At 41.5% G+C, this 13364-nt stretch overlaps 1 protein-coding gene across 9 annotated transcripts in view; it reads right to left on the bottom strand.

The window, feature by feature from the left end:
- Positions 1-13364, bottom strand: part of EHMT1 (euchromatic histone lysine methyltransferase 1) — a 125300-nt gene that overhangs the window by 63129 nt on the left and 48807 nt on the right. For 8 of the 9 annotated variants that reach the window (XM_056538654.1, XM_056538655.1, XM_056538662.1 and 5 more), the window contains exons 2-3: positions 4927-4996; positions 4023-4555 (exon numbers count right to left, since the gene is read on the bottom strand). In XM_056538654.1, the coding sequence (XP_056394629.1) occupies positions 4023-4555; positions 4927-4996 (603 nt within the window). Of the gene's footprint in view, positions 1-4022; positions 4556-4926; positions 4997-12697; positions 12997-13364 lie in introns of those variants that run through there. The other variant, XM_056538660.1, reaches the window with a different exon arrangement.

The raw sequence follows: 13364 nt of genomic DNA, 5'->3' as shown, positions 1-13364 counted from the left end.
GTAATGACATCAATCATTTTACCATAAAATGTATGGCGCAACCAAAAAAATACTATTTGTGTGGGGAAATTGATAAGAAAACCGCAATTTAGCAAATTTTGGAAGTTTACTCTTTCATGCTGTACACTTTACGGTAAAATAGACATGTGTTCTTTATTCTGTGGGTCAATACAATTAAAATGATACCCATGATTACATACTTTATTATTATACCACTTTAAAAAACGCAAACTTTTTAACCAAATTAGTGCGTTTAAAAAAAATCCCTCTATTTTGCTGACCAATAACTTTTTCATTTTTCCTTATAAGCGGCGGTATGAGGGCTCATTTTTTGCACCGTGATCTGTAATTTTTTTAATACCCCATTTGTATATATAAAACTTTTAATACATTTCTTATCAGTTTTAGGGGGGATAAAATGTCATTTAAAAAAAAATAAATAAATAAATAAAACATTAATTTTGGACTTTTTTTTTTTTACATTTTTTACACGATCACGCCGTTCACCGTAAGGGATAATTAACATTATATTTTTATAGTTCGGATATTATTATTTTTTTTATACACTTTTCGGGGGTAAAATGGGGAAAAACTGACAATTGACATTTTTATTTGGAGAGGGGATTTTTTCTAATGTTTTTTTACTTTTATTTTTACACTTTAATAGTCCCCATAGGGGACTATTTATAGCAATCATTTGATTGGTAATACAGTTCAGTGCTAGGCATAGGGCATAGCACTGATCAGTGTTATCGGCTATCTTCTGCTCTGGTCTGCTCGATCTCAGACCAGAGCAGAAGACACCGGGAGACGGACGGAGGCAGGTGAGGGGACATACGTCCGCCATTACAGATGATCGGATCGCCGCGGCAGCGCTGCAGGCAATCCGATCGTCCACATTAAATGCCGGACTTCTGCAGATGCCAAGATTTGTATTGTTAAAGCGGTACTCCGGTGAAATATATATATATTTTTTTTAATCAACCGGTGCCAGAAAGTTAAACAGATTTGTAAATTACTTCTACTAAAAAAAAATCTTAATCCTTCCAGTACTTATGAGCTGCTGTATCATACAGAGGAAGTTCATTTCTTTTTGAATTTCTTTTCTGTCTGTCCACGGTGCTCTCTACTCTGTTCTAGACAGAGGTGTCAGCAGAGAGCACTGTGGACTGACAAAAAGATATTTAAAAAGAAAAGAACTTCCTGTGTAGTACACAGCAGCTGATAAGTACTGGAAGGATTAAGATTTTTTTAATAGAAGTAATTTACAAATCTGTTTAACTTTATGGCACCACCTTCCTATAGTTTATAAAACATATGCATAGTATACTTAGTATAGGCATAGTATACAGTGAAACCACTTTAAGCTGACCACTCAAATGTGCACAAAAAATGTGACTGGTCTTCTCAAAGAAAGCATCATAAACAGTCTGGATAAGGGGTGGTCTTCTCAAATAGGTTGTCTTTCATTGTGTTTCACTGTATATGCACTGTAAGAACAAGCATCTGTTAGGCTGGGTTCACACTACGGTTTGTAACTACGGTTGACGTATACGGCTGGGAGGAGGGGGCGGGGCCAGCCGTATACGGGAAACGTAGTTACAAATCGTAGTGTGAACCCAGCCTAAGGCTGCATTCACATCTCATTTTTGCAATATGGTTCCCGTATCCGGTTTCAGTGTAAAAAACGTATGGAACTGTATTGCAAACCGTATGTATAGACATGTCATTGAAAACCGTATGCCCACCGTAGCATCCGGTTGTGTACGTTTTGCACCAATTACGGTTGTATCAGTTTTTTTCCTGTACACAAAACTGTAGTCTACGGTTTTGTTTTTTTAAATGGTGGTGAATGGGAACTGTACAGAACCGCATCCGGTTTGCACCATATGGTTTTGCAGTATGCACATGCGCAGTGCACGCCGAAAGTTCTTCACACAAATAGAACAAGAAGAACTTTATTTAATTAAGGACAAACATAAACCCGTATCAGTATGCAACTGGACATCCGTTTTCAAACCGTATACAGTTTAAAACCGTACAGAGGTATATACGGTTGCACATGGTTGTATACAGTTTTGTCCGGTTTTGAGACATATGTTTTTTTACATAAAAACTGATACGGGAACCGTATTGCAAAAACGAGATGTGAATGAAGCCTAAAACAATTGTTTTGCAGACACAACTATACATTACATTTTAGTCCATACTAGACATTACAGTTGTTCACAAAATAGCCGATAACTTATACCGATATTGCGGTATAAGTTATCGGCCTGAAAGGTCACAGATTATCGGTATCGGGCCTAAAAAATCCTTATCGGTCGATCCCTAGTACAAGTACTCAAGCAAATGTCCAGTATTGGCAGTGATACTGGTATGGGTGCATCACTAGATGAAATAATCCAATTTGATTAACTTTAATCTATAATGTATGGGCACCTTACAGAAATTAATGGTTGCACCATCAAATATCTGTAAAGCAGTGGGCATAAAGCAGGGTTTTCCAAACAGTGCCTCTAGCTCTTGCAAAACGGCTGTTCGGGCATGCTGGGAGTTGCAGTTTTTCCCATGTGTCAATGTTTGCCCTCACATCTCTTGCAGGAACTTCTGCCCTTCCTCCTCATAGCAGCAATCGGCTCAGGAGATCCACCAATCAATCAGCCAAAGCTGCTTGCTACGGTCCTCCTCTCTGCTTACTTCTATGACATGCTCCCTAGGGTGCAATGCTATGCAGTCTGCACATACCCCCCCACGTGTATAGCAGTGTATGTACATTCCTATACAGATGGGGGTCTGTGCAGAGCATTGCACCCTTGTTCCCCTCTTTAGACGGCAGCCCCCACCACACTTTAGACGGCACTCACCTGCGGCTGTCGTCTGCCCCGTTCCTCCGTCCGCATCATGTCGTGCTATGGAGGAGCATGTGACATGCACGTCACTCTGCTTCCTCCGTAGCGTTACGCTGGGCACAGGGGAGGAGGTAGAGTGACGTGTGTGTCACATGCTCCTCCATGGGACGGGAGAAGCAGGTATCTGTTTTGAGATCGGGGACACTGAACGAGTTAGTATTGGCCCGATACTTCCATTCACCACCGCCGCCCGACATGTCACTGCTGCTGCTCTACATCTAGCGCAATTAGCACTGCGCCGGGACATGTCTATTTTCTGCTGCTCATCTCCGTCGGGTACAGAGAAGAGCAGCAAAGAATAGACAAGTCCCGGCGCTGCTCTAATTGCGTTAGACGTAGAGCAGCAGCAGGGACATGTCGGGCGGCAGCGGTGAATGAATGAATGAAGCCTACATGTCAGCTTCATTCATTCACTGCCGCCACGGACAATGAATCAGGCGATTATTCGATAACGGGATTCGTCAACAACGAATCCCGTTATCGAATGTAATCGATTTTATTGATTAATCGTTGCAGCTCTACTGTTTACTAACATCAAAAATATTCCAAATGACAGTGGCCATTTAAAGCTTCAAAATAGACAGCAGGAACCTCAGATCAACCTTTTCTTATCTATGGTGATCAGTCAGTCTGGCATCAGGGAGAAAGCCGGCTCCACGTGGCGCAGGATACAAACGAAAGGAGATCAGGTAAAAGCAAGGTAGTTTATTTCCCAAGATGCAACGCGTTTCGCTGCGGGAAAGCAGCTTCATCAGGCATAACAGGCTATAAGCCTGTTATGCCTGATGAAGCTGCTTTACCGCAGCGAAACGCGTTGCATCTTGGGAAATAAACTACCTTGCTTTTACCTGATGTCCTTCCGTTTGTATCCTGCGCCACGTGGATCCGGCATTCTTCCTGAAGCCAGACCGACTGATCACCATTGCCTAGCCGGAGGGCTGCGGATACATTATCCTTTGATGCGTTTACCATTGTTGTGTATGTGGCTACATAACCATCTTTGGTGAGCGGCTTTCCAATTTTATCTTTACATTTACATTTTCTATTCTTATCTATGACATGTATATCAGTAAATGTATACAGATAAACTTTCATGTTTTCTCCTCTTACCGAATTGCAGGTGGACCTTGGCAGGGTTTTCCGCGCCCTGTGAATTTTCAAGTCCAATACAGAAGAATCCGTTAGCTTTGGGTTCTCATCTTGAACTTGGTCTCCCACCTGAGGGGGCGTGGGAGAAGGGGCTGTGGGTACATATACACTTGAGGCCACTTTAGTCTTGAGAGAAGCTCCAGGAAGAGTCTTTGCAGCGTGGCCGCTGAGTGGAGAGGAACTTGAGGTCCGTAAAGGCTGCTGATGGACAACAGCTTTGTTTAATATATATCCATTGCTCCCCACCACAGAAGTCTGCATGGGACTGTTTATTTTCAGGGGGTGCTGTCGGAGTTCTCCGGGGTCTCTTTCACAGACACCGTTCTCCGCCACCCAACAGGTTTTGTAGTTAGGGTCCTGGTTATGCAGTTTTGTGCTGTCCTGTCCACCATGTGGAGATACCGTGTGCTCCTTCGAGTCAGTCCTTTCGCAAGATCCATTAGTGTCGCCGACTTTTTCAGGCAAATTTTCATCCCCCGCCATGGCATCGGTCACTGGAAAAAAATTACAGACATTAGCACATCACATGCATAGTCTTTAAAGAGTTCTAATCCCCTTTTAAAACCTATTGGGAAACACTGGCATGGACGGTGCATGGATTCTGACGGGCCAAAGGGCCTCACAGAACCAGTAATACCAATACATATTAACCCTCTATGGTGTAGTAGTCAATTAACAACCAAAATATCATAGTGTCAGGATTTTCCCAGGGTGCGGCAAAACATGTGAAAACTTTGCTGTGAATGTTACACGCGCCGTGCTGTAGATTTCAGTCCTATACAGTGACATGGTGAAATCCTTTGCCTCTCAGCATCTTACAAACTAGTTGGGTCAGCAAAATACGTTGAAAGCGTCATTTCCTTACCTTCTTCCTTGCTGTTCGTTATATCTTTCAACAGATCCTTTCTGGATTCCACCTTGCTTACGCCAACCCGCTGCAAGAAAAAGGAAAAAAAAAAAAAAAAAAGAAATATGTATTATTATGAAGGGCAGTAAGAGATTTGTACGTAACATAAAGGAGGCCTCCTGCTGTGATAGGAAGTAAAGGGGTGGATTCTAATCTAAACACCTTCATGTGCCTGAGTCTATGGTGCAGTGTTTTCTAACCAGAGTGCAGCTGTAGAAAAAGTACAACTCCCAGCATGCCCTTTGACTCCCAGCTCGAACCACTCTGGTAAGAAAACACTGTTATGGAGGCTTGAGACTAAAGTTGACCAAACACATAAGATAGTTACAGTTTGGCTGACTCTCCGGTGTCCTGATACTCATACACACTCTGCTGGATCAAGTGTACATGTTCTTAAAGTGAACCGGTCGTTAACAAAAACCTTTGATATAATGTGGATAATACTATTATGTTAACGACAGGTACACTTTAACAGAAAAAAGGGGAGAAAGCCACTACCAGACAATAAAGGTGAAATATAACAATCCCAATCCTTTATGTTTCAGGAGGACACCATACACAGTAGAGGGTCATCTGGAGCTGCTGAAATGGTCCGGTTTGGTCAGCACATATCTTATGTGTATGGATTCTTCAATGGGTCCTACTTTGGCTCTGCTAATGTAAGGGGTCACCTTTATATTAAGACAGTCAGGAAGACTCCATATGAGTTTAAGCATGCATGGGATATGCATAATATAAGACAAGGGACTATTGATAGTATTTAGAATATTGGGCAGACAAGATAGTTCCTACAGGTAGACACATTCTATAAAGGACATTGCCAGATCATACTATTGAAACCAGACCTTTGTCTCATGTACATGGCCAGCTTTGGACCCACCCAGAAGACAAAAGTCTCCCAAACTTTTAGTCTCAAAATACTCAAAGTATATGAGTATATATCCAAAAAAAACACAGCAGCAACCAGAGAGGAACAAAAAGATCCAAGGATATCGGTGAGCATTCTTGCTACTACAGGAGCCAATTTGACTTAGTGGTCTGATAATAGGAACAGTCATAGACATCAATAGAGAACAAGGCACACAGCTAGGCACCAGCAGCAACATTTCTGAGTGCATTGACTACACAGAAGGGATTCCAGGCTCATCCTAATTGCTTGTATTTAACAATGCTTAAAGGGTTTGCTGCAGGGGAAACGAAGCATTACATTGAAATCAATGGGCCATCCGTGTAATGCACAGATGCCTGGGATTCTCGAGAGCGACAGACAACATAGTTGATAGAGAGAAATCCCATAAGGAGGATCCCCCTACCTCTACTACATCCATAGGGCATCCTAAAGTCAATGCCATCTAGATTTCTTTTTACCGATTACAGCAAACTACTGAAACATTTTCTTCCTAATCGGTTACTAATTTTTTATTTAATTTTGCCATGGACATAGGCAACAATATACAGAAGCTGTCCCATTGGGCAAGTAACAGGTGTGGGCAATATAAAAATCACACCTGAAAGCAGATAAAAAGGAGAGAAGTTCACTTAGTCTTTGCATTGATTGTCTGTGTGCCACACTAAGCATGGACAACAGAAAGAGAAGAGAACTGTCTGAGGACTTGAGAACCAAAATTGTTGAAAACATATCAATCTCCAGAGATCTAGATTTGCCTTTGTCCACAGTGCGCAACATTATAAAGAAGTTTGCAACCCATGGCACTGTAGCTAATCTTCCTGGGCGTAGACGGAAGAGACAAATTGATGAAAGGTGTCAATGCAGGATAGTCCGGAGGGTGGATAAGCAGCCCCAAACAAGTTCCAAAGATATTCAAGCTGTCCTGCAGGCTCAGGGATCATCAGTGTCAGCGCGAACTATCCGTCGACATTTAAATGAAATGAAACGATATGGAGGAGACCCAGGAGGACCCCACTATGGGGGAGACCCAGGAGGACCCCACTGCTGACACAGAGACATAAAAAAGCAAGACAACATTTTGCCAAAATGAACTTGAGTAAGCCAAAATCCTTCTGAGAAAACGTCTTGTGGACAGATGAGACCAAGATAGAGCTTTTTGGTAAAGCACATTATTCTACTGTTTACCGAAAACGGAATGAGGACTACAAAGAAAAGAACACAGGACCTACAGTGAAATATGGTGGAGGTCAATGATGTTTTGGGGTTGTTTTGCTGCCTCTGGCACTGGGGGCCTTGAATGTGTACAAGACATCATGAAATCTGAGGATTACCAATTAATTTTGGGTCGCACTGTACAGCCCAGTGTCAGAAAGATGGGTTTGCATCAGAGATCTTGGGTCTTCCAGCAGGACAATGACCCCAAACATACATCAAAAAGCACCAGAAATGGATGGCAACAAAGAGTTCTGAAGTGGCAGCAATGAGTCCAGATCTAAATCCCATTGATCACCTGTGGAGAGATCTTAAAATTGCTGTTGGGAAAAGGCGCCTTCCAATAAGAGAGACCGGGAGCAGTTTGTAAAGGAAGATGGTCCAACATTCCGACTGAGAGGTGTAAGAAGCTTATTGATGGTTATAGGAAGCGACTGATTTCAGTTATTTTTTTCCAAAAGGGTGTGCAACCAAATATTAAGTCAAAGGGGTACTCCCATGGAAAACTTTTTTTTTTTTTGTTTTTTTAAATCAACTGGTGCCAGAAAGTTAAACAGATTTGTAAATTACTTCTATTAAAAAATCTTAATCCTTCCAGTACTTTTTAGGGGCTATATACTACAGAAGAAATGCTTTTCTTTTTGGATTTCTCTTCTGTAACGACCACAGTGCTCTCTGCTGACCTCTGCTGTCCATTTTTGGAACTGTCCAGAGCAGGAGAAAATCCCCATAGCAAACATATACTGCTCTGGATAGTTCATAAAATGGACAGCAGAGAGCACTGTGGTCGTGAAATCAGAGAAATCCAAAAATAAAAGAATTTCCTCTGCAGTATACAGTCCATAAAATGTATTGGAAGGATTAAGATTTTTTAATTTAAGTAATTTACAAATCTGTTTAACTTTCTGGCACCAGTTGATTAAAAAAATTAATTAAAAAAATGCTCTCCACCGGAGTACATCTTTAAGTCTTAGGCCTAGGGGCCAGAATGAAAACAGAATTATTTTAAAACAGACAGTAAAATGAAAGATGGAGGAAAAAAAAAAAAAAAAAAAACTGAAATATTACAAATAAAAAAAAAAAAAATATATATATATATATATATATATATATATATATATATATATATTTATATTTATATATATATACATACATAAAAAAAAATGTATGTAAAATTTTCATCTAAACAAAAATAAAATTTCTAAAGATCTACATTCCCATGCGTCGGTTAAAGAAAAAAATAAAATAAAATGATCGTCCAATGAGTCCAACTGCTGGAAACCCCCACGACCACCTGAACGGGATCCGGATCTTTGAAAGGAGTGCGTGCTGCATTCATTTTCTATAGGAGCACAGAAGAGACCCAAGTGCTGCACTCGGGCATCTGCAGGGATCCCATAGAAAGTGGGTTCCTGTTCAGTTTCCCAACCGGTGTGCTTTCAGTTATTGCAAAACTACAATACCCAGCATGCCCAGACAGCCAACGACATGCTGGGACTTGTAGTTTTGCACAGCTGAAGGAGCACAGTGTACCTTTAATTGAAGCACTGGGATTGGGTCCTGTAATTCTGCAGCCGAAAAAGAAGGGGGAAAAGAAAAAAATTAACACTTGTGTTTGATGTAGACATTATTTGGAATGGCGGCATGACACACAGCAGGAAAACCGGAAAACAGAACAAACAAATATGAAAAAACAGCCCAAATTTTGGGGGGTGGATGCCATGGCGCTTCTCGTGCCAGTGAAGTTTGGACTTGTCAAACGCCATAAAATTTTCTATATGTTCCAACCGTGTGTGTTGAAGGGCAGTCCCCAGAATTTAGGCTGAGAAGCTACATTGAGGGGTGTGTTCCCCAATTCACAACTCTCCCTATAACTAATATAAGGCAGGGATCTCGAACTTGTCGCTCCCCATCTGTTGCAAAACTACAACTCTCAGTATGCTGGGAGTTGTAGTTTTGCAACATGTCAAGGGTCACTGAGGCAATGGGTAAAGTCTTGCACACATCTGGGTGAAGCATTTCCATTGTAATGCTCTGTTATAGGACGGAAGTGGCTAAACAGAAAACACATGGTGACCGAAGGACCCCAATGCCTATAATGGGATCTGTAGGGTTTCCACCTTTTTTCGGACTAAATAATACTGCATGCTGCGCTATTGTGTTTAGGGTTTTGGCAAGATTTTGCAATGAAAGCCCCTTATGGACACAGGGCCTTATTACTTGGGAGTCATTTTGACAATGGATTATATTTTTAATGTGAATAAGTGAAAAATAATGCACCTTGGTCGTAAAAAAAAACAAGGGCAGAATATAGAATATGTGATCTAGTCCTAACCTCAGTATCTGAAAAAAAAGGGATTTAGGGCGTCATCATCTCAGTGGACATAAAAGGTAGGCAGAAAATATAATAGAGCAGCAGAAATTGATAGCAGAATGCTTGGGTGTATAGGAAGAGGTATTAGCAGTAGAGAAGGAAATGCTCATGAGTGTACAGGGAGAGGTATTAGCAGTAGAGAAGGAAATGCTCATGAGTGTATAGGGAGAGGTATTAGCAGTAGAGAGGGAAGTGCCCAGGAGTGTATAGAGAGGTATAAGCAATAGTGAGGGAAGTGCGTTTGGGTGTATAGGGAGAAGTATTAGCAGTGGGAAGTACAGGGAGAGTCATTGGCAGTAGAGGGAAGTGCTCATGCTGCTGTACAAAGCGCTGGTGAGACCTCACTTGAAGTATTGTGTACAGTACTGGAGACTATCTCCATAAAGATATAGATACATTGGAGAGAGTTCAGAGAAGATTACAGGACCTTAACATGTATAGAACAAATACGAGACAGAGGGGATATTATGCTGGATTTGAACATGATCCTTCTTTTCCCTGACATAGTCTGTCAGGGGAAGAGTTGGGAGTCCTCCATACACATTAGAAAGTAGAGTGGTCCCACTAAAATCGTCGTATTCCACTGTCTGTCTAATGTGTAGTTGGGGGGGGGGGGGAAGGGGGTTTAAGCTTCATTGTCATTTGAATAAGCTTTTGAGATTTTGTCCAGACAAGTCATCATTTTAGATCCAACTGCAAGTTACAGCCAGGTGAAGTGCATGGCAGCACACGTCTCACTTCTCGGCTGTTGCTCAAACTCGACCCTTTCACTTTGAGTCTTTGGAGTGAAAAGGTCGGATAGAGCAGCCGTCCGGTGAGTGAAGAGTAATGCCCCTCACTTCACAGGGTTATAACTCACGATCGGGGGAGATCTAAACTCTTGACATGTCTTCAACTGACAGTAATGCTTTAATGTTCCTTAACCCATTGATCCTCAACTAAACCTTAAAGGTGTATTCCGGGCTTAATTAACTTTTAACTATCCTTCCCATATGAAGAATTAGGCTAGTTTTACATTTACTTGCTATACGGCTCTGCCGTGAACAGTCTTTTTTCATCATTATATGGCCCCCCCAGGTCTAGAGTTTCCCTTCAGGTCCTGATGACGTTCGTCTCACAATCCTTTGCGGCTCAAGGCGGCAGCTGGTATGAGGAGGCTTGGCTATTTCTTCACAAGCCAGCCCCCTGATGACGTTTGCGGTCCACCTGTATGTCCTGACGCGACGGAGTCCCCTGCGTGATTGCCAACATCATGGGACGCCGGCGCATCAGGACGTACAGATGGACCGCAAACGTCATCAGGGGGCTGGCTTGTGAGGAAATACAAGACATAGCCAAGCCTCCTCATACCAGCCGTGAAGGATTGTGAGAAGAACGTCATCAGGACCTGAAAGGAAATGCTAGACCTGGGGGGACCATATAATGATGAAAAAAGACTGTCCACGGCAGAGCCGTATGGCAAGTAAGTGTAAAACTAGCATAATTCTTCATATGGGAAGGATAGTTAAAAGTTAGTTAAGCCCGGAATACCCCTTTAAGCTGGTGTATGAAACCAAATACATCCTGAAATTGAATTCAGTGATGGCATGAAACAAAAAAAGCATAATCACCAGTACAAGAACAAAATGAGAACATGCCACTAAATGATGTGTGTGGGGGGGGGATAAAAAAATTAATAAAATTAAGGCCTCTCAACTATGTGGCCTGTTTTGTAAAGACAAAAAGAAATGCAAAACGGAAAGGTCTAAGTGTCGCAAGACTTTTCAGGATTTCTGGAGAAAGCAGAGATAACACACCCCCCCCCCCCCCCCCCCCACAGCCTTCACATCCTGCTTAATAAAACATGTCTGCAGCTCACCGCAAGGAGACGATAAATCACATCCAGACAAGAGCTCAGGCAGATCAGAGAATAAAAAAAATAAATTGAACAGAATCTTTCAAGACCTGATCTCACGTCTGAAAAAAAAAAAATTTGCACAAAATGTTTTAGGTCACATTGCTAAGAATCTGACACCAATATAATTCAGGGGCAGGGGAGCCGGGTTTATGGTCAGGAGCGCATTAAGGGTCTCATGCCTCGGTGATCAGGTCCAATGAAAACCATGGACACACAGAATTAGTCAAGGTGATCACGATCTGGGGGCATCACATTTTCAGAGATCAGACTGTGCTGACATCACAGAATCAAACATTAAATATAAAATGTATCTACTGCCTTAAATAAAACCAGCACGGTTACTACAACCTTCTAAAAAAAAGAATACTTTTAGTTTGACTAAATTTGGATACTACAACATTGTTGGTTCGACACCAGTGTATAATACAGCCATATTTCTGCGTATGTACTACGGCCACAAGTCCTGGGCCGACCGCAGGTCTAATGACCTGAAATGAGAGCATCACGGATCTTCTCCATCCCTTCAGTTCAGGTCCCAGTTGGGCTGGAAATTTTGGCCTTATTACCCTCATCTGGAAATAGTTCTCGATCACGTCATGTTTTTCATCTACTCTTTAAACGCAGCCAGGTCAGGAAACATTGTATAAAACAGATGCCATAATGGTCTTTAGATGACTGATACCACTGTATCTATCACTGCGCCTCCGTCCAATAGTTACGTCATAAACCGTTAATAGCTTTTTATGAGATATCTGTTGAATGGAAGACATAAGAGCCTATGGGTTATGGATACCATTGTAGGGCATCCACCATAACCTCCAATTAATGTATACATAGGGATCTTTTTTTCTTGGCCATTACACTATATGGCAAGGAAAAATAAACTACTACTACTACATATTTAATTATTAATTATTATTATTAATAAATAAATTATTAAAATTAATAAATACATCTATAAATCTTACATTTTCACATTGGTTCCAGGTTAAATGAATGAAGCCTACCCTCTGTGCAAGAGTCTAGAGGACCCTAAAAAAATATTCTTTTGGCATAGTAAAGGCCTTCTTCCCATAAAAAAAAAAATTTATTTAAAAATAATCATTCAATAACATTTCTACTTGTATCCTCTTAATGTAGGTCCTATGTCAAGCCCAACGAATCTGCTCTGCTAGGTTGTTTAGTTGCCATGTCTCTTTTTCATTTTTAAATGTAAAAGATAATAAATACTGTCCATGGAAAAAAAAATAAAAAAAATTAGGAAAAGAATGTAATTAAATGAAAAAATAAAATAAAATACAATTACAAATGACTACAATGACAAAGTGAATCTTACCCAACAGGCCCAATAATCGCCTCTAAAGCTCCAGGAGGCGGCCCAGATAGGCCTTGGAGACACACAACACTTGTTTACATGAGTTGCCGCCTGCAGGGTGGTTCAGGTCCAAAGATCTCTTGCACTGATCAAGGGCATGGGGCTCCTTCCTGCAGTAACAATACAGACAGTGGCGTCTAGACTGGTCTACAGACCTCTCATAACATATTGTAAGAACCCAACAAGCAGAACCCAACTCAGGTAAGCAGAGGTTGCATTTGAAGCCCAAGTCTTGGATATTTGTATAGCTATATTTCATCATGGACTTATGTAAAGCAGCACATCCCCTCCTCCTTCACTTACATAAATGCAAACTTCATGTACATAACAACCCCCCCCCCCAGCTGATTCACCATCTTGCTAAACCTGAAGTCCCCCTTCCCTCCCTACAGAAAGCAAAATGAAGACAGAAATCATCAAAAACTTGCTGCCTGCAACTTTGTTCCTCAAAGCAATACCTTCAATCCCCTACAAAAAGCAAAGGTTCCCCCTCTGTTTTCAATCCCCCCAGTACCCATTAGTCCTGTTATTGGCAGGAAAGGAGGGGGGAAAAGCCCCGCACCCTCCCAGGATAATGTCGGCTGATAGATCAGACCCAACAAAAGCCAACTGCACGGCACTGTCTGCT

This window comes from Hyla sarda, chromosome 9, assembly GCF_029499605.1.
Source record: "Hyla sarda isolate aHylSar1 chromosome 9, aHylSar1.hap1, whole genome shotgun sequence".
NCBI classification, from domain to species: domain Eukaryota; kingdom Metazoa; phylum Chordata; class Amphibia; order Anura; family Hylidae; genus Hyla; species Hyla sarda.
Note: the sequence above shows the minus strand (reverse complement) of the source record. Positions and strands in the feature narration are given on the sequence as shown.